The 22067-nt window shown below is 44.2% G+C and overlaps 1 protein-coding gene across 2 annotated transcripts in view; it reads left to right on the forward strand.

Moving 5' to 3' along the window:
* Positions 1–21819, forward strand: part of LOC139647578 (phosphofurin acidic cluster sorting protein 1-like) — a 57815-nt gene extending 35996 nt beyond the window's left edge. The window contains exons 5-25 of one of the 2 annotated variants that reach the window (XM_071523504.1): positions 3455–3599; positions 4613–4704; positions 6001–6078; positions 8078–8137; positions 9596–9756; positions 10657–10750; positions 12415–12495; positions 12937–13058; positions 13792–13794; positions 13845–13980; positions 15045–15149; positions 15387–15493; positions 16212–16366; positions 16843–16953; positions 17118–17220; positions 17462–17504; positions 17684–17726; positions 17829–17970; positions 19727–19965; positions 20506–20625; positions 21536–21819. In XM_071523504.1, coding sequence (XP_071379605.1) covers positions 3455–3599; positions 4613–4704; positions 6001–6078; positions 8078–8137; positions 9596–9756; positions 10657–10750; positions 12415–12495; positions 12937–13058; positions 13792–13794; positions 13845–13980; positions 15045–15149; positions 15387–15493; positions 16212–16366; positions 16843–16953; positions 17118–17220; positions 17462–17504; positions 17684–17726; positions 17829–17970; positions 19727–19965; positions 20506–20625; positions 21536–21654 — 2259 coding nt within the window. In that variant the 3' untranslated portion in view covers positions 21655–21819. Of the gene's footprint in view, positions 1–3454; positions 3600–4612; positions 4705–6000; positions 6079–8077; positions 8138–9595; positions 9757–10656; positions 10751–12411; positions 12496–12936; positions 13059–13791; positions 13795–13844; positions 13981–15044; positions 15150–15386; positions 15494–16211; positions 16367–16842; positions 16954–17117; positions 17221–17461; positions 17505–17683; positions 17727–17828; positions 17971–19726; positions 19966–20505; positions 20626–21535 lie in introns of both variants that reach the window. The other variant, XM_071523503.1, reaches the window with a different exon arrangement.
* Positions 21820–22067: the final 248 nt, after the last annotated feature.

A 22067-nucleotide genomic window follows, 5' to 3' on the forward strand; every position in this document is an offset into this window, starting at 1 on the left:
CTTGAATCCTTTATATCCAGTGCTAACCTTCACTTTTAACCTTCATCTAAACTCAATTCAACCAAGTGCACTTTAAAATCAAACTTGGATTTTGATCTTGGACCTGTCTTTCCATTCCTGGCCACCATAAATGTCACCATAAATCAAACTTTCAATTACATTTCGGCTGCTTCTGCCAAAAGGTCCCAGTGTTCTCTCTCAGTATGAAGTCCTGATAAAAGGGTTTTGTTATTTATGGTGTGTGTGTGTGTGTGTGTGTGTGTGTGTGTGTGTGTGTGTGCGTGCGTGAGCGTGTGTGTGTGAACACAATAGGATGCCCCTTTGTACTTTACAGATGCCTGGTGGCTTTGTTAGACTCTGTTAAGTCAAGTCACATTTATTTATAAAGCACCTTGAACAAACAGGTTCGTCACAAAACGCTTTACAGAGAGAAAGAGACATAAACACAGACATAAACAAGGAAGGAATAGGTTTGACCCGTCTGGTCCTTTTTGGCCGGCGTGACATTTAGACTCTCGACATTTAGCTGACGCTCTTATCCAGAGCAAATTAAAGCAACAGCTGAATAAGCTGATACATGAATAAGAAAAATGTTCCTGTGACCCTAGAATGATAAAACTCAGATTTTCAGCTACATTTTGGCCTCTACTACCTAAAGCTCCTGTATGAAATACTGATATAAAAGCTTCTTTACACTTTGGTGTCTCCTGTTGGCTTTCTAAGTCTGTCTCTGCATGTAAAATCAAGTCAAAATCTATTTTTGAAGCTCTTTTCACAGACAGGTTTGCTCAAAGTGCTTTGCAGAGAGCAAACGTCAGACTCAAACGCTTGATCGGTTCGACCAGTCATTTCCTTCACAGCCGCTGTAAAAGTCACTTCAGAAGGAAACGTTGGTACATTTTGGCATATTCTGCCCGGAGCTCCCTGTGTCTCTCTCTGTGATAAAAGAGCTGAAGTTCTGTAGCTACGGATACTAATGGAGAGACATGGCTAAGGAGGAAAAATCAGGGGAAATTTTGGGGGATTTTGGGGCAGAGCGTAACGGGTTGGACCCGAACTAACAAGGAAAGAGAAAGGCAGTGAAATGAATCGTGCCTAATCTGGAGCTGTCACAAATGACAGATTCTCCAAAATAAATAAATTCCAGTCACTGGGATGCAATCGTCTCGTCTAAGGAAAAGGAAACAGAAATTGAACTATGTTGCCACTCGTGTTACCTTTGAAAGTTGTGACGTTTTATATGATCGGAGGGGAATTGTTTAGAAATCCTGTGATGGTATTGGTTGGAATTCTTATGTCAGATATGCTGTTTTCCATGAAGTAAAGGGATCTTGATATGAAGATATGAACAAATACTGTCAAATAGGTGTGTGATTTCGTCGCTGTTGGGTGAAAACCTCATAACTCCAATTCAGGGGATTTTCATGTTTTCACTCCAATTGAAGATCTTCATCTCTTGGGCTGATGAAACCCTTTTTGAAAACCGTTTGGATAATCTGAAAAATGCACGGCCGTCAAGCTGAAAACAAGGCTGTCAACTTTTCAGGAACGAAGAAAAAAAACCAGTTTGGAGATATGATGCTTTCACCCGACAGCAGCGATATGGAGAATTGGCTAACAGGATGATTTTTCATTCTATTGTGTGTCTATTTGGCGTCTTTGCTAGGCTGCTGTGATTTTTGCCACGTCGAATTAGCATATTTTCTTTTCTGACTGTAAAATGGGGAACATTAGTAGCTCTGGGATGCATCAGAGGCATTAGAGAGCGGCTGGCATCATTACTGGCAGGTTAGCTGAACCTCAGCCAGGCATGTGAACAGTGTGTTTCTCTTAACTGCTGCCTGGTGGCTCTCCGAGTCTCCCTAATAAGCTGCGCAGACTTCATTAACTCTCCGAGTGTGACCAGACTACTGAGAGAGACAGGATATCACACACACACACACAAGAATACACACACACACACACACACACACCAGGCATGATGCTGCGGTGTCCTACAGCCGCAGAGGGAGCAGCAGTTTGGAAGTACAGTCGTTTTTTTATCACACTTCCTTTCTGTTTGTCTGTGACTGTCGTTTGGTTTTGTTATTCCCTGACTGCTGTTTTAGTTTGTCATCTTATCCTCTTTTCTTCCTCCTTTTCTCCTTGTTTCCATTATCACCCTCTTCTCAATATCTCCTCCCTGCCAGCTCTCTCCCTGTCCTCATTTCTTCTCTCGCTCCTGTCCAGCCTGTCTCTCTCTCTCTCTGTCTACCTGTGTTTCAGCCTGTCTGTCTCGGTTTCGGTCTTTCTCTCGCTCCTTCCTCCTACCCTCTCTGGCTTATTTCACACATCACCCCTCCTCTTCCCCTCCTCTTCTCCTCCTCCTCCTCTTCCCCTGCACCACTTTTTCTGTTCCCTTCCTTCCCCTCCATCCCTCAACCTCCACATCTCAACGTCTTGTCTCTATTTTATTAAAAGGAAAAGCTTACTATGAAGACACGCGCCCTTGCTTTAGGTTTAAAGTTCTGTGTATTGTCCAAACTGCACAGTTGGGAAAAGGGTTGGGAAAAAATGAAGTAAATAAAAAAAATGGGTTGAAATCTGTACCTCTATTAGGGCTGCAACTAACGATTATTTTCATTGTCGATTAATCTGTCGATTATTTTCTTGATTAATCGATTAGTTGTTTGGTCTCTAAAATGTCAGAAAATGTGGATCAGTGTTTCCCAAAGCCCAAGATGACGTCCTCAAATGTCTTGTTTTGTCCACAACCCAAAGATATTCAGTTTACTGTCATAGAGGAGTAAAGAAACCAGAAAATATTCACATTTAAGAAGCTGGAATCAGAGAATTTTGACTTATTTTTCTTAAAAAATTACTCAAACCGATTAATCGATTATCAAAATAGTTGGCGATTAATTTAATAGTTGACAACTAATCGATTAATCGTTGCAGCTCTAACCTCTATCATTTAAAAGCAAGTTGGAATTGATAAAAATGAAATAAAATGCCTCTATTCATTCTCAATAAAGATATTTTATATATACAAGTCACATTTTTATATTTTTACATGTCAGAAGGATACTATTCCCATATGGATACATTTACCTGACAAACATTTTGATATTGAATAGTTGCACCAACGTTGAAAACCCATGTAAATATAGTGCAAAGATCAAATTTGAGTTGAATTGTCCATAGCTGCTTCTTGCATCATTTTGCGAAATTGAGACCTAAATATCATTCTGATATAAGTTTAAAACAGTTTCTAAAGCTGTTTTAATATAAATTTTTACTGTGCCATACTATGAATATGTGAAGATTTTCTGCAAGTTTGGGTTGACATTGAACCTCTTGCATGTCGTCTTCGGTCTAATCCTTGCTAGGTTACTTCACCTCCTTGTTCCCTAATCTGATGTAATCTAATTTAATGTAACCTAACCTAACCTAGTCTAATTCTGACCCCTTCCAGGTGATGCAGCACCCCAGCGAGGGGGCGCAGGTCCTGGGGCTCCACAGCCAGCTGAAGGATGCCTCGGTGCCCGTCGCTGAGGTCAGAGTCTACTCCCTGTCCAGCCAGCCCATCGACCACGAGGGCCCCAAGGCCAAGATGTCTGGTGAGGACAGGGAGGGACTGTGGTGTGTGTGTGTGTGTGTGTGTGTGTGAGAGAGAGTGAGTGTGTGAATGGCAGAGGCAAGGTGTCGATGGGTTGTGTGGGTTGTGAAATACAGCAGGCGGGCTTGTCAACATGGCACAATGCTAGACTTCAAATGGGAAAATCGATCACTGAAGCTTTTCATTTTCATCAAGTACTAGTCTAGTCTACAGCTGTTACATCTGAAACTGTGGTGAACTGTGGTGGTTCTGATATAACTTCTAGATATTAAAATAACAAATAGGGCTGGGCGATAATTCAATATCATCGTTTATCGTCTTTCAGTGGAATCATATCGTGATGACATGAAGATATTTTGATATCGTGACACACATTTCTGCTGTCTGAATTGATGATGACAAGCCAATTTTACTTAAAAACTCATAAAATGAGGTATGGTAGGAATATTATTTGAATATTTCTGTTTTGTTTGACATCACACCTAACATTACCATTCGGTTCAATGAGATGAACATTAATTTGATTTATTAACGTGATTTTGCATACATTAACCATATCATGATATACAGTATATTGATATCGAGAAAAATCCTTATGATTATCATGATATTGATTTCAACCATATCGCCCAGCCCTAATAACAAGCCAACGTCCATCAAATCTCTTCTCAGAATCATCCTTCACACTGCTTGAGCTGCAATTGTACTTATAGGTTACCGTAATAAAGCAAATATATGGATTTTGAATTACCGTAATGACAGCGATAAGCACAAATCTTTCAGTTTTAACATTATCATTTAAAATGATAACAGTGAAACAATTGAATAAAAAATACAGCTTTTGAAATGTGTTTCTTTGGGCCGTGTTTCTGTTCTTATCTAATAACAGTTTCCATCTTATTCTGTCTGTCTCTCCTTCTGTGTCTGTTGCTCTCTCTGTCTGTCTTCCACTGTCCTTTCTCTCCCCATCCCTCCCTCTTCCTCTCTCTCTGTCTTCCCTCTCTGTCTCTGCAGATCGCTCTCCAGACATCGACAACTACTCTGAGGAAGAGGAAGAGAGCTACTCGTCAGAGCAGGAAGGCAGCGACGACCCCATCCATGGACAGGTGTGTTTGCATGAGGGCTGCAGCAGACGATTATTCTGATAGTCGATTATTCTGATGGTTATTCTAGCGATAAATTGATTTGTCGGCTTGAGAAGAACCGTACAAAAAACCGTACAAAACTGCAACTACTACTACTGCTTTTTAGCCAACATTAGCTCTTTTGTTTAAATATTGAGGACATTTTTGAAGCTGTCATGAAAAAATATTGCCTCTAAAGTTATTTTACACTTTAAGCACCAATGCTACTACTGTGCTAACATAACAGATTTACACTTTCTGTGAAGATGAAGTAAGGCCATTTGCCTTCAAAATAAAAGCGTACAATTTTTATAGAGCTCTGATTCTGTAGCCTTTAGGAACTCGTGTACCATAGCGGTGGATAGCTGTGGATTTGTTGAGTCTAACAGTTCTATATTCATTTAGTACAGATTCCTCCTTACTTATATTCTTTATTTTCATTCTGGAATGTTGTATTACTCTGACAACGCTGCAACATGTGGGTTTTATTTTGAAGCTTCTGTCTTGGATGTCCTATATTTTATTCTGGCTGGATTGAAAAAAGTCAAGCAAGCTCATACTGCTGTAGTAACTAGCAAAGTCGATCAGTGAGCATGTTATTACATTCCTACTACATTCTTTGATGTTCCCACACTTTACTTTAGTCTTTGTTTTGAAGACTTGCTTGAGTATTTAATGACAAATCACCAATGGGAAATACTTAATTGCTGATTTATTTTATGGTTAATAATGTTAAATAACAGGAACGATGGGAGAGAAAATGGATGAGATGAATTTGAACTTGAGACATCATGAGTTCATGATGAGGAATGCGACTTTAGCTCACTGAGCCACCAGGGCTTCCTGTGTTTGGTTTTCTTCTCTCTCTCTCTCTCTCTCTCTCTCTCTCTCTCTCTCTCTCTCTCTCTCTCTCTCGGCGCCCGGGGGAACGCAAAGAGAGTCGGGCGCCGTCGTCGGTGTGAGGGATCGGGAGGGATGGAGAGAGAGAGTGAAAGGAGCAAACAGACAGCGAGGAGAGATAAGAAGGGAGCGACAAGGCTTTGGAGGACGGATGAATAGATTGAAAAGAGGGATGGAGGAAAGCCGGGTGTGTGTGTGGAGGGGGGGGGGGGTGACTGCAGAACTGGAGCAGCGAGACGTGAAAGGATAGAGGGGAAGAAAGAAAATGGTTGTGGTTGGTGACGGGTAGGGGTGTGTGTGTGTGTGTGTGTGTGTGTGTGTTCAGGCCCAAGCTCAAAACAGTGTTTGACATGCCCCTCTCTTTCCTTTCTCTCTCAGTATCTGTTTGATGAAGAGGAGGAGGTGAGGAAGAAGAAGCCGAGGCGTAAGCTCACCTCCAACGCCGCGATCACCAGAGTAAGAAAAGCGCCTCCCCAGACACACAAACCACTTAAACGCTAACCCACCCCCCCTCCCTCACTTCCCTCCTCTTAGACTTGTTTTTTTTTATTTGTTTGTATCCTCTGTAATGCAGTTTGCAGCAAACCTGCTTTGTGAAAAGGTCTTTATAAATATCTTAGATTTGACTTGACTCCTCACCCCTCCCTCTTCTTCTCTCACCTCAGTCAACCTCTCCTTCCCTCTCTCCTCATCTGCTCTCTCTCTCCCTCCCTCCCTCCCTCCCTTTCCAGTTGTTGATTTTGCTGTAAATCCGTTTTCTCCCTCTTTTTTCTCGATTATATGTAATTTAGGCCAATTTCCCGAGAGGAAAACATTGAGGCGACTTACCCCAAGCACCCACACAAACAAAATGGATGGACACACACACACACACACACACACACACACAAACACACTCAGCAGTCACACAGATTAACACACAAACTTGTCAGCAACCCTGTAAATTACAGTGCAGCAATTTGCGACAAGGGCTGTGTATCTGGAGTATATGAATCTTCACTGTGTGTGTGTGTGTGTGTGTGTGTGTGTGTGTGTGTATTGCAAGTATGCGGCCGCTGGATTGTGTGTGTGTGTGTATCGATGTTGGTATTATCGGAATGCTGTGTGTATGAGACTACTGTGTGTGTGTGTGTGTTGTGTGTGTGTGTGTGTGTGTGTGTGTGTGTGTGCAACAGCAGGGGTTTGTCTGAGCAGGTTATTAATGGGCCGCTCCTGTGGAGGTCCCAGTGGGACTGTCACCACTGCCCCCCAACACCACCGCCTGTGGACAGCACACACACACACACACACACACACACACACACACATATACATACACACACAATAACCATAATCTCTGCACTGCTGCAATTGGAGCACACACACACACATATACTGAACACAAACACAAGCCATAATCACAGCCTCCCTTCCCCGCCCAGTACTGCAGTTGCAACACACATGTGCGCATACACACACACACACACACACACACTCACACACACACATGGACATTTACATCCCCAGAGCACGGCGTGAACTCCCAACTTCTGTTCTTTCTAGCAGCATCAAATTAGGACACAGCCTCCATACTATTACAGATTACTCTCTAGAACCAGGCGAACATCCACTTTGTTACTGAGCAAAGTTTGGGAGGGGAGACTCTGCTTCTCTCCACACTTTCACCCGCTGGCTCCCAAACCTTTTTCCTACTCTGACAGGGAACGTGGTGACATCCCATCATATTCCACCATGTTTCACCAAATTAACACCCAGCAAACGGCAAATGCCAGCAAAATTTGTCTTTGGCGGATAAATCAAACAGTGTCACTTGCCACACTGGCCTGTAAGTTTTTGAGACAATAACATTTGAATATCTTGGTTATATGCAGTCTTTGGTGTTTGCCTGTTCTCAGACGTTGTCCCTGCTGGCCACCAAATGATTTTGGGTCTGTATATTCACCATTTTCTTCCCTTTTTAACTGCTTGGTAAATAAACCTTCCTTTGTACTAATTCAACCAACCATGTGTGATGGGAGGTTCCCACTCGATAACCTCGACAACACATCCGCCCTCGCCACATCCCCCCTTTCCTGTAACAGCCAAGCCAGATTATTTTTGCGAGATACAATCATATCCCATCCTGTGTGTCGGTGCGTGAAGACACTCTGGCAAAGAAGCGTCTTGTGTCCTGCTGCATGGATACTGCTGTTGCTAGCGGTGACACAGATGATGCTGATCGTACTGACAGTCCAATATAGAGATGTAGGTCTGGACGCTGTTTTCCATTAACTGCTGTTGTTTTGAGTCATCAAGCGTGGAAAGGGAACTCGGCAGTTTCAGCTATATCCTGTTCTTGTCTTCTTGCCCTGCCCCTCCCTCACACACACACACACACACACACACACAGATATGGATGTCCATCCCCCGAGTGTCTCATGTTGCCCTCTCTCCTTCTATTTTCTTTCCTTTCCAGCAACCCAACATCAAGCAGAAGTTTGTGGCCTTGCTGAAGAGGTTTAAAGTGACTGATGAGGTAAGCACCACATCTCTACTTTCTTCCCCCTCCTGATACCACTTCTGTCACACATCCCCTTTTTTTCACTCTTTGAGCAGGGTGCAGAGTGTGTCATCACTTCAAAGGTGTTATTGAAGTCGACGTGTATTTCAGTTTGATTTTTGAGAGATAGAGAGAGAAATGTGTGGGAGAGATTTGGCAACACAACAGAGATTCATCTGGCACCCCAAAAAACAAAAACACCAAACAGTGTAGATTAAAATAGAATATGTGTGTGTGTTTGATGCGTTAATGTGCTTTTGGAATGATTCCATATCCCAAAATGTGTGTGTGTGTGTGTTGGTTCCCACTCCCTCTTCTGCATCTGTGACTGTGTGTGTGTGTGTGTGTGTGTGTGTGTGTGTGTGTGTGTGTGTGTGAGTGTGTCAGTATGTGTGGGTTTCTCATTGTGTATGTTGTCGTCTGTCTAGCACTGTCCATTTGTGTTTATGTGTACCACTGTGTGTCTTTCCTAACCTGGAATTATTTTAGTTCCAAAAATGTGTGTGTGTGTGTGTGTGTGTGTGTGTGTGTGTGTGTGTTTGTGCTCACTTTGTGCTTTTGTGGTCCTGTGTATCATCCTTCCATGCCAAAACACACACACTCATGGTAGTGGAAGTTGCTTTTTATGAAAGCGTCCGCCAAATAGCATCCTCTATATTAGGTTTATGATATTTTTTAGACATTATATATTAGGTTTATGCTTTTTCTGTATTCCAGTGTGTGCTTTTATGATTTTCCACTTTGAGAATAAATGTGCTACCACTGGTACTATTACTACTATTATTATTACTTGTACCACTACTACTTTTATTATTTCTCCTATTGCCTCTTGTATTACTACTACTACTTCTAGACTAGTAATATTGCTAGGATTAATACTACTATTAATACTACTATACTACTATTAAGAATTCCATTCTTTAGCCCATTTGCTCAAGTAAACCAATTTTTGGTTCCAGGCACATAAACGTCATAACTGGGTTAGAATAACCCGGTTAAGCTCATACTCTGATGATGAGAAACCTGGTTAAGATGTCTGGCTTGCTGCGATATGAAATGGGTTACTGTGGCATGTAAACATCTCACTGCTTTCCCTTATGGTTTTCGCTGTCTGCCCAAACTCAGACTTGCACAGCGTTATCGGTGCATTTTGATGACAGCGAAAAGATGGCGGCAAGCAGTATGTGCTATTGGATCATCATTTCTTTCCCTGTATTGGGATTATTTCGTACATTGTCACTGCCAGACTGTTCTAGCTGTGAACGGGACACCACTAATAGACTCAGTTTGCAGGGTATCAAAGGTTCAAGTAAACAGTTTCACCTGAACACGACCTAAACTGGAGTATGGCCAATATCCGGGTTACTCTGAGCATGTAAATGTGGTCACCGTGTCTCCCTCCCTTCCTCACCTCGTCTCCTCCGCCTCCCCCAGGTGGGTTTCGGCCTGGAGCACGTGTCCCGGGAGCAGATCCAGGAGGTGGAGGAGGACCTGGACGAGCTGTACGACAGCCTGGAGATGTACAACCCCAGCGACAGCGGGCCGGAGATGGAGGAGACGGACAGCATCCTCAGCACGCCCAAGCCCAAGCTAAGGTAGCAGCGCAAATGAATGAGTATACGCAGACACAGGCATACTATAACCATACACACACCGCACACACACCTGGTAACACACGCAAGCACCCATACATCGACCCAGACATCCCCACCCCACACACACACACACAGAGATACAGTACACACAGATATAAACGCACAGTACACACACGCAGATCAACACTTTCCTTCACACCTTCACATCACAAACTCTACAATACACTTGACAATGCCGCAGTGAGAAAGACAGACACTGATGAGACACACTTGGTGCCCATCGCCAGTTCAGTGCCCCCTCTGTTGGTGAAAAGGAGCCATTGCAGTCATAGGTTTCATGGTGTATATCAACCAGAATTGGGTCAATTCGCTTTGAGTTCAATCCAGTCAAAATGTAAATTAAAATTTCAGTGCGCATAAAAATAGCAGAGGCATCAATCCCAATAATGTCTTCACTGCCTGGATTTTGAATTGGGAAGAAAATAAGCTTCCTGAATTGAAGTGATGGTGAATCAGCCCCAATATCACAGCCGAGGGTTACCATGAGCCTAATAACTGCCTTAAAAAGAGGTGGATACTGTTAGTTAGTTAGTTAGTAGGTAAATGTGAGCAGAGGTTTCTAGCCTTCCCTTATTTAGTCCAAATATTTAAAATGTATCATAAAACCTATTTTTATTCATTGGCTTTCCATTGTCTGATATGTTCTTTTATGTTTTCAACCTTGCTCTTGTTTCCATTATGTCTCAATTTTTGCTGTTGGTGTTCAGTGCTCTGCCTCTGTTTTTCCTCGTTCTATTACCATCCTGTCTTATGAAGCTCTTTGCACACACTCTTTAAAGCTCTAATCCTCTCCCTGTCTCTCTCTCTCTTCCTCAAAATCTGCGTCTTGTGTGTGTCCAGGCCGTTCTTTGAGGGGATGTCCCAGTCCAGTTCCCAGACGGAGATCGGCAGTCTGAACAGCAAAGGCAGTTTGGGCCGGGACACCTTCAGTCCAGTGAGTAACTCCAAGCCAGGCAGGAAGCAGCCGCGTCAGCAGGAATTTCACTCATGTGGCGTTGGAGAGAACCTGAACAATTTGTGGTGGTTTTTGTTGGGCGCAGTAAATCTTTATTGTCCCCAAAGGGCAATTGGCTTTACAACCAGTCGTCATTAAAAACAATGTACAAAGGACACACACACATATATAACTGGTGCAATACACATACTTGAGTGCATAAAGTCCAGGAGCCGGTATACAGTGACAGCGTCAAGCCGTTAAAACCCATGAAAGATTTTCTCATAATGAATTATTGCTGAATGAGTTTTCATAACGACCATCTTTTCTATGCTCTAAAGCCTTTGTGAGCTGCTGCTGCTCTAACTGCATTTTTCAACGGGGTGCTTCTGATGTATAACTCATCAGTCTAGCACCAGTGATTTCTTTGGGAAACGAGCTTGAGGCTTCAAAAAACTGGACCAATCAGTTTGATTTTTGTCACAGATTCAGTCAACTAGTAGAAGTTTGTTTTGAGATGATGAGCTTTTATTATTATTTTTTTATCTCTGCATCTTTCTATCCCTTAGCTTCTACACTGCCAGTCAGAAGTTTGGACACACCACATTTTTCTTTATTTGTACTATTTTTTGCATTTTAGAATAACAATAAAGACATCAAAACTATGAAATAACACAGATGGAATTATGCAGTGACCAAAAAAGTGTTAAACAAATCAAAACTATCTTATATTTTAGATTCTTTAAAGTAGCCACTCTTTGCCTTGATGGAAAGGCAAAGGCTTTGGAAAGAAATTCAAACAGGCATCAACTTCACTATTTATATTTGTCTAAGAAACACATTTCAAAGCATTTAAGCATAAGCCTTCAGATCAAAATGGCTTTAAGAGAATGAAAAACATGGTACATTCAATCAGGTGTGTCCAAATTTTTAACTGGTAGTGCGTTTTAGCACTTTGCAAATAAATACATTAATTTAACATCTTTAATGCATCATGGGGAATATTGCTCTCATCCTGCAGTTCCCTTCTCTGTCTTTTCTCATTGAAGCGGCTTCCAGACAGTTTTATGCGAACTCAGATTGAAGTTGGAAATATTGTGTGATTCTAAATGATTCTTTATCTAAAGCCCTTATGAATTGTGTGGCAAAGTGCAAATATAATATTTCAGAAATGTTTCAAGCTAACATTTCCTTAACAAGACAGAAATCTAATCTCCGGTCATTGTGTGTATAACCCTGCCAAGCTGAATGTGTTTCACAGGCGGCCCGTCTGCAGCTTACAAAAGCCATTAGCTGTAGTTTCTCCTCTCACAATAATATTGAAATCATTTTAAAGTGGTTAGGGATTTTTTGAACCCCTAGTGTTTTGACTCCTTTACAGACTTTATGAGCACGAAGTGAAATGAAACGCTGTGCCTTGTCTATAAAGTTTCAACCAAAAATCCCACAGAAAATGACAGAAATGCCCACAGATGCCATTACAGCCTGGTAATTGCCTTTGTTGCCTTGTTATGCACTGCTGTAATTTTAGCTTGATTATGTTTTTTCCTGGCATTGTGTCCCTAATGACTGCTGCTCCTGTGTTTATTGATGTCATGGCAGTCATTTCAGATTGATTTGGGATTCTTTGTGCGCTGATCGCTGTTCCTCTGTGTTCCCAGCAGGGGGAGCAGCCTCCTCTAGAGAAGATGAAACCCTCCCGCAGCCGCAACCTGGAGGAGGCCCTGTCTGAGACTGACACACTGGTACCGCTCTGCCTTTGTCTGTGTGTGTGTGTGTGTGTGTGTGTGTATGTGTGAGAGAGAGAGAGAGAGAGAGTGTGTGTGTGTTTTGTGTGCGTTTGTGTGTGTATGTGTGAGAGAGAGTTAATGGAGAGTCGGGATCTTTGTTCAAATCGCTCCAAGGGGGGTACATTGCCATCTGTGATGAGAGAGAGGGAGAGGGAGAGAGAGACAGAGAGAGAGAGAGAGAGAGAGAGAGAGAGAGAGAGATTGAGAGAGAGAGGGAGAGAGAGAGAGAGAGAGAGAGAGAGAGACATTGAAAGAGAGAGGGAGAGAGAGAAACATATAGAGTGATGGAGTGTGGGGGAAGGTGACAATAGTGTATCCAGTGTCTCCCTTGAGTCTGTCTTTGTGACTGTGTATGCATTTGTGTGTGTGTGTGTGTGTGTGTGTGTGTGTGTGTAGGAGCTAACAGACCAGGAGTTGTTTGCTGAGGTGGGCCCCTGCATCACGGTGTCGGTGGCAGAGAAACCCCGTACGCCCATGAAGAGCAGCAAGAGTGAATGCCAGACCATGCCGTCTCCTAGGTGATAAAAACAATTGTCTCCATCTGTCTCCAATTGTCTCCAGTACTGTGACTTTCTGTAGGTGGCGCTCTTTTCTCTGTCTGCTCAGCCATGGTGGCTATCGCTGCTCATGATAACTACCCAGTTCCTCTTCTGGCTGGATCACTATCGTGTTATATCACCCGTCATTAGGGAGGAGCAAAAACAGACATTAAAGGAGTAAAAACAAAAGACAAAAGTAAACAGACATTTATTCGTATGAAAATGTTGAATATTATTACTTTAAATATATTTTTCTACCGCATCACTCTAACATGCCATACCACTCTGGCACACAACAGTCTTCCATAAGTCTTTTCCATAATGCTTCTCATTAAAATATATTATACATTCATACTGAGCTTTGAAACAACTTATGTCTTATTGTAAGCTGGAGAAAATGCAGCATCATACATGCCTCCACTCCTTCCTCTCATGGATTTACACTAATCGCACCTTGTGACTTGGAACTAGAGATTTCTTGGGGATTTGACTGCATAGACATACACATATAATATAATTAACAGCCTCACGAACAAGACGAGATCTCATCTCAGCTCATAAAGTCTCATCTGACTGCGTGCGTACCGAGCCAGACCATTAAAATTGTGCTGTAAATGTCAAAACTGCGCGGGAGCCAGTCGGAAAGTCAACCGTGGCTTTTTCCCCGGTTCTTATGAAGTTGACCTTTTGGAGATACATAAATGCATTTGAGCAGGTCGGTAATGTTTCTGACCCCCCCCCCCCCCCCCCCCCGCTTTCCCCCAGGCTGGACGGAGGCCACACCCCCAGACAGAAGCGCAGCAGCACTCCCATGAAGGAGAGACAGCTGTCCAAGCCGCTGAGCGAACGGACCAACAGCTCCGACTCGGAGAGATCCCCGGAGCTCGGCCACAGCACGCCGGTAAGGGACAGAAACATGATGTGGCCACTTCCCTTTCAGCTGGAGTTAGCATCTTGATAATGAAGAGAATCCACTTTTTGGACTGACTGAAATGGAAGTGAATTGACCCAAACACACACACACACACTCACACACTCACTCACACACACAGAGTTCCTATAGCTGAAACATCAATACCAGGCTCAACGCCCTTCCAGTCCACTCAGATTAAATGAAGATTGAAATCACAGTTAGTGTTATAATGACAGAGCTTTCATTATCAATAATGAAGAAAATCCACTCTCTGCTAAAGCCGAACAATATGGGCAGAAAATCTAATTGCAATTATTTGACAGAATATCGCAATTGCGCTTTAAACTGCGATTCATATCATCACAGGTTTTTCTTGTCATACTTTTTTTAAGAACTTCGAAATTGTTTAAGGTAAAGTGATGGAAAAAAAATAGATGTCAGTGTTCAGGATTTACTGACTTTGAGTCTGGTGAATGTTTTTCACCAATATTGAAGCAAAGATTACCTGCAGCTCTAAAAGAAGAAATTCAGAAAGCCATTTTGGACGAAACTGTCTCTTAAGCAATTAATTGCAGCCTCTGCGATTTGGAAATTGCAGAAGTTCATATTGCGATTTCGTTTTTTTTTTGTTGTTTTTTTCAATTAATTGTTCAGCTCTACTTCCTGCGTTGATTGCATTGACACACCCACACAACCATACACACACACACACACACACACATAGACACATAGTTTCTACAGCACAAGACCTTACAGCTATCACAAGTTGTAGCATCATTGTAGCCCAGCCTAAGGAAAGAAATCAGCATATCACTGAATTCCCACTGAGCGCATTACACTTTAGAAAAACCGCCTCCTTTGTTCTTTGTCTTTCTCTTCCCACTCGCTCCCCGTCTCTTATTCTAAGTAAAGAACATACATCCTGATAATCTATGACTGGCCCGGAGCGCGGGAATGAATTATGTATGCCGCGATGAGTCATCTGAAAAGTAAATGTGTCGCTGTAAGGGGGTTTATGTACTCAGTGTGTGTGTGTGTGTGTGTGTGTGTAGGTCCTGAGGAAGGTGGTGTATGACCAGCTGAACCAGATCTTGCTGTCTGACTCCGCGCTCCCAGAAAGCCTAATCTTGGTTAACGGCACTGACTGGCAGGGGCAGGTAAGGGTGTGTGTGTGTGTGTGTGTGTGTGTGTGTGTGTGTGTGTGTGTGTGTCACTGTAAAAGTTACCCCGTGTATAAAAACCTCCCTTTGGTGGACGCTTTTATCCAAAGCACCTTCCCATATAAAGACTGCACACATTTTAAGCATTTGAGGCCCCAGAGGGAATCAAACCCCTTATTCTGTGTGTGTGTGTGTGTGTGTGTGTGTGTGTGTGTGTGTGTGTGTGTGTTGCAGTACGTGGCGGAGCAGCTGCAGGTGCAGAGACACCCGGTGGTGTGCACGTGTTCGGGGGCAGAGATCCAGGCTGTGCTGTCTGCTGTGCTCACGCGTATCCAGAAGTTGTGAGTGATTCTAAATTGTTAATACTCACACACACACGCACACACACACACACACACACACACACACACACACACACACACACACACTGCGAATTATAGCGTCCCTCGGTTTGCAGAATGACTCATCTTCTAAGCCTTTTTTTTCTCCTCCACTAAGCCTTATTTCTCTCCGTTTGCTAACCTCTGCTTGACCCCGCTCCTCGCATCTTCTCTTCCTCCACATCTCTCCCTCCTCCTCTTCCTCGCTCTTCACCCTGTGTGTCTCCAACCTCACTCCTGTTTATGCCAAACAATGCTTTGCGTCTGTTCCCACTCCCTCCCTCTCTCCCTCTACCTCTCCCTCTTTCTCCCTTCACACTCTTTACTCTCTCTCCTTCCCTCTCCCTCCTCTCTCATCCCATTTCCGTCCCTGCCGCCTTCGGCTTTCTTTATCTTTTTCCATCCCTTCTCCCTCTCCCTCTGCCTCTCCCTCCTTTCTCTCCCTCCCTCCATCCCTCTCTCTCTGTCTCTCTCTCTAGCTGTAACTGTAACTCTTAATCTTGTTAATAAATTTTAACTAGTATATTTGATTAAGCCTCAGTCCATGGGTGGGGGAAAAATTGATTGTGTTCAGTCCCCTGCTTCTCCTCCAAACACACACATTCACTGTACTATTGACATCTCTCCCTCTCTACCTCCCTCTCTCTCTCACTCTCTCTCTCCCTCTCTCTCTCTCTAGCTGTAACTGTAACTCGTCCATGCCCAGAGCGGTGAAGGTGGCGGCGGTGGGCAGCCAGAGTTACCTGGGCGCCATCCTGCAGTTCTTCGTCACCCAGCTGGCCAACAAGACGTCCGATTGGCTCAGCCACATGAGGTTCCTGGTGGTGCCGCTGGGTAAGAGAGTTGCCACGGCCGCTGCCGCACACTGCTGTTGCCATGGTGATTAAGAAGCTCTCGTTGGCAGGCTCCGGATGCTGCAAGATTTTTCCGGGGGGACTAGACTGGGACGGGATGAGTCTCCGTTCGTCCCGCTGTCACACACAGGATCTCAGACACAGCTGATTGGATTTTGACAAAATGATGCATCTCATCAGTGTGTTTTGGTATTATTAAAATTACACTGATTGGCCCAAGGGGGGGGGGTGGTACTATTACAGGTCAAGAAAAGGTGACATATTTGCTACTGACTGGCCCAGAGGGGGACTGCATCATTTCTAAGGGATGAAATGTTTACTGTTGCCTTGTGTTTTTTTTAGTTGTTTCACTTTTAACCCTTTTCTTTCTTTCCTTCTGTCTTTTGTTTATTCTTTCTCTCTCTCTCTCTCTCTCTCTCTCTCTCTCTCTCTCTCTCTTTCTCCGTCCTGTAACAGGCTCTCACCCCGTTGCCAAGCACCTGGGCGCCCTCGACAACCGCTACAGTTCCTCTTTCCTGGACGGGGCGTGGAGAGACGTGTTCAGCCGCTCGGAGCCCCCGCAGACAGGTAACACCACTGACGCACAAAAGACAAAGAGACGCGAGCCTCTGTCTGTCACTCCTGAAGCGGGTTTCATCACTACTGCTACTAGAACCATTCAGATAGACACACACACAACACACTTGCCAGGTCCACGAGTGAATTCTCTCTTTCTCTCCTGTCGCCTCCAGACCAGCTGGATGTAGCAGGGAGAATCACCCAGTACATCAGCGGAGCCACAGTCACACACCAGCTACCCATCGCTGAGGCCATGCTCACCTGCAAACACAGGACGTGAGTGCATGCATGTAGACACCACACACACACACACACACACACACCAGACTATCTTACAAGTTGGCTTGCAAAGTGAAAACAGACACACACATAGTGCACCACATGCACACAGGTAATTACAGTACATTTATACACTTCTTTGGACCATTTCTAAACAACAAACAACATCTACTCCGTACTGTTACCACTGGAAAGAAAGTCGACCTAAATAATCCCTGTTCTTTCTCTCTCTCCCCAGGCGAGATGAAGACTCTTACCAGAAGTTCATTCCCTTTATTGGGGTAAGATGTTAGTAAGTGGCATGGGAGACGGATGCCAAAAACTCTGGATTGGCAGATGTAGTCGCCGCCCTGTGAAACATTTGTGAGACCAAATGGATTATTCATAAAGAATAAGAATAAGAACTAACATTACTTCATGTCTTTTCTTCCAGGTGGTGAAGGTCGGCCTTTTCTTCCAGGTGGTGAAGGTCGGCCTGATTGAGTCTGGTCCTTCTTCAACAGGTGAGCGTTTGACCTTACTAAACTGAAGTACACAAATTGTTTTAATGTTATTTTTAGCTGTTGATAATGTGCTAATGTTATTTCCTCTCTGTGGTTGTCAAGGAGATACGGAGGAGGGCGTGGCGGTGAGCTTGGCCGTCCCGTCCACGTCTCCCCCGTCCCACGGCTCCCCCACCGGGATGATCAAAGAGGCAGCTACGCCCCCCTCCTCCCCCTCCATGGGCAGCGTCCTGACGGTGCAGGGGTGAGACTGATCTGCACTCTTTTCTCTCCTTCTTTCCTCTCTCCTTTCTCTCTCATCTGACGCCATTTGCTTTGGTCTCTCCCCACTCTCTTTCCCTCCTCCACCTCCTCTTTTTCCTCTTCCTCTCCTCTCTGACCCCTTCAGGATCCCTGTCCTCGCATTATGGGATGAGTCAACTTTGTACATCACTCTCTTTCCTCTCTCTCTTTCATTTCCTTCCTTCCTCGCCCCTTTCCCCCTCCACCACACCCTCTGTTGACGGTATCATCAAAGTGCAGGGACGATTCTGCGACCAACTCCTTCCATACTTTTTCTCCATCCTCCACCTTCTTCTCTCCAGCTCCCTTTTTTATTTCTCTATCTTCTCCCCTACTTCCCCTTTATGGACAAATAGCAACTTTTGCATAGTGGTTCTGACATGGTCGGGTGTCGTCTTTGTCGGCTCTGTAAGTGAAATAGTTCCATATTTGGCTCCTGGCACCAGATTGTCAACCAGTTTAGGTAACAGGGATTCAGTTTAAGACCTGGTGAACTGTTGCTGCTGAATATGCTGCCACCATATTTTCAGCTGAGTTGGATTTTGCGCTGACTGCTGCAGTCCCTCTGTCAAGAGCCAGGCTGCGGCTCTGTCTATTCCAATCCTTCTTCTTCTATTTAAATCCACATGCCATCTGCACATATATACAGTACGCCTTCTGGAGGCGACGCTGAAGTGGAATTTCAGCTTGCAGAACACATTCAGTGAAAGTGTTGAACGCCTGTAAAATCACCACTGAATTCAGTCTTTTGCAACAGTTTTGAAGTTATTGTAGCAATTCTGTTCACTTATACATGGCAGGTGTTCAGTAGTGTTCAGATGCAGCAGAGACGGAAGTGAACAGAGTGAATGTGAAGCAGGGCGTTGCTGAAAAAGAGCTTGCCTGCTCAGCAAACCTTCCCTGTGTAAATAAAGGTTGAAAAGGAGCACGGCTGTCTTGAATAGACCAGAGCAGAACACAGGAGCAGCGAACAGAAAGACCATCTCAGGTTCTGCGTCTCCTTCTTGTTGGCTCCGCTGAAACCTTAGACTGCAGATAGCAACTAAATATCTGCCTAACCCACAGGTCTAACCACTGCTAAAAACAACCTCTGCAGTTTCAGCAGTTTACTGCAATTCTGCACGATTTGAGTCGCTATGAGCCATACGCAAGCTATTCAGTATATTTTTATTTTATTTTCATTTAGCCGCTATTGTAACTGGGTTTGACTGATTGAGATCAAGGTTGTTGGAGAAGGTTGTTTATGTTCACACATATTGATTGGTCTGGCCTAGACTGTGGAAAACAGATGAAGGACAGGACAGAAAAATATGGGAAATATATTTGGTCTGGAAAAATGTGGGAATTGGACAAAACATCTGGGAAAGTATGAAGCAAAAGTTGTTCTGTACCGATAAATGTACGACCACGCATTTCCTACAATCATTAACCCACCGTCATTTCACATTATGATGTTTGTTGTGAAGAATAATCTTCTGCTATAGAGTGATACGGTCTAGTTGACAGTCATTATTAAGCTACTATCAGGATGCATAGTTTTGAAAACCAACCAAAATCTTCAAATCCCGTTAAGAAATTTAGGTCTGGAAAAAGTCTGGGATTTTAAAATGAAAAATGAGTAGGAATCCTTAAAGCAATTCTTAAATGAAGTTGTTTTCCTCTCCTGTTTAAAACCACTTCTACCTCCTCTCTGTAATCCCTCCACCTCTGGTCTTCAGGAGCCCCAGCATGTCTCACGGTGTGGACGCCATCGGCCTGCAGGTGGATTACTGGCTGGCCTCGCTGGCCGAGAAGCGGCGGGAGGGCGAGCGGCGCGACACGGGCTGCAAGAACACGCTGAAGAGCGCCTTCCGCTCGCTGCAGGTCAGCAGGCTACCAGGCGGGGGCAGCAGTGAGCCGCAGGCCCAGGTCAGCACCATGGCCATGACCGTGGTCACCAAGGAGAAGAACAAGAAAGGTGAGGAGGGGAGGGGAAAAGACCACATGGGATGGGATTTATATTTTCATGTGCACAAGATCATTTAGGGCATTTAGGCCTGGCAGTATGCGTCGGGACCCAAAATGTGAGTCACCATATAAAAAGACTGCTCTCTCTCTCGATCTCTCTCTCAATCTCTCTCTTTCTCCTCCTCCTTTCTCTCTCTCTCTCTCTCTCTCTGTCCCCTCTCTCTCTCTCCCTCCGTCCCCTTCCCCCTTTTCTCTCTCCCCCTTTCTCTCTCTCTCTCCTCCTTTCTCTCTCTCGCTTCCTCTCTCTCTCTCTCTCTTGCTTCCTCTCTCTCTCCCCTCTCTCTCTCTCCCCCTTTCTCTCTCTCTCTCTCTGTCCCCTCCCCTCTCTCTCTCCCTCCCCGCCCCCCCCTCCCCCCTCTCTCTCTCCCCCCCGCCCCCCTCCCCCCCCTCTCTCTCCCGCTTTCTCTCTCTATCCCCTCCCCTCTCTCTCTCTCTCTCTCTATCTCTCTCTCTCTCTCTCTCACCCCTCTCTTTCTCTCTCTCTCTCCAGTCCCCACCATCTTCCTGGGGAAGAAGCCCAAGGAGAAGGATGTGGACTCTAAGAGTCAGGTCATTGAGGGCATCAGCCGTCTCATCTGCTCTGCCAAGCAGCAGCAGACCATCCTGAAAGGTAACCTGAACCTGGAAACCTGCATAATGATAATATATTTTATTATTTGTCTTACTTGTGATTTATGCGTTTTATTATACCATTTTCCCTCCTCTGTGAGTTTTGTTTTCCTTTAGTTCTGCTACCCAGTTCAGTGTTTGTGTGTCTCATCTGCATTTCCCTACTTAATAATAATAATAATAATAATTTTATTTATATAGCACACTTTAAAATACATTATACAACAGGTAGTTCCGACCAAGCAATCTGATTGGTCAACTAGACATTTAGAACGTGATTTAATCAGCATGACAGCACACCTAGCCATGCTCATCACTAAAAATATTACTCCGCCATATATTTAAGCGAGAGGGTGTAATGACAGTCGTGCCAATAATGACGGTAAAGCTCACCCTCTCGTGTAATATTGCTTAAATGAAATCTCAAGGTGCTTCACAGGAGATAAAATAAACGTACAATCATATTAAAACGGATCAATAAAACAACAATCATACAATTCTAAGCTTATACTACATTACATTACGTCATTTAGCAGACGCTTTTGTCCAAAGCGACTACCAATAAGTGCATTTTGTCAACAGTAGTCAAACCAACTGTATATATACAGTATATCACAGTTTTCATCAGCTACGCCTTTAAATAGGAATAAATAGCATTTATAGAGTCAGAGAGTTTTTTTTCTTCTTTTTTTTTTATTAAGAGTAGAAGGAAAAGACAATCATTACATGATAGGCTATTATACTAAAATAAATTGAATACTATTAGAGTTGGGACCCAAGTTTAAAAGGAAAAGCACAAAGTAAGAACAAACCAGCACCCAAGGGGAATGCAGAGAGGAGACGATGAGTCTTTTAGTTTAGATTTAAAGACAGCAGTGAGTCTGAGGCTCTACTCCTGTGTTTCCCTGCAGTGTCCATAGACGGCGTGGAGTGGAACGACGTCAAGTTCTTCCAGCTGGCCGCCCAGTGGCCCACTCACGTCAAATACCTACCTGTCGGACTTTTTGGCTACAGCAAGCCCCCCTCCTAGGGGTCAGCGCCCGCCGACGCCTCTCGCCCCGACTCGACCTCCGACCCTCCTCCGCCTCGACCCGCCCCAGACCCTGTCACACCCGCGCACACGGACCGGCCCGACCGCTGAGGGAAGCTGTGGAGCGGCTGGTCTTTGTCTCTTCTTCTTCTTTCTTTTATTTTTGCCACAGTAGTCTTATTTCTCTTTAGGGAGGGAGGGAGGGAGGTGTTGGGGTGCAGCGCTATTACTAGTCACTTTAACGCCCCTTTCAGTGTGTGTGTGTGTGTGTTTGTGTGCTTGTGTGTGTGTGTGGCGAGTGTGCATGCACACGCGAATGTACTGTATGTGTGTGTTTACCAGGGGCTCACAGCACAAGTTTATTAGCTAACTGCCATTTACCTTTCCATTCTATGAAACGCAATAGCATGCAA

Source organism: Centroberyx affinis, unplaced genomic scaffold, assembly GCF_046629955.1.
Source record: "Centroberyx affinis isolate AG114_WGS23_722 - 3 ecotype Tasmania unplaced genomic scaffold, CSIRO-AGI_Caff_v1 ptg001094l_1, whole genome shotgun sequence".
NCBI classification, from domain to species: domain Eukaryota; kingdom Metazoa; phylum Chordata; class Actinopteri; order Beryciformes; family Berycidae; genus Centroberyx; species Centroberyx affinis.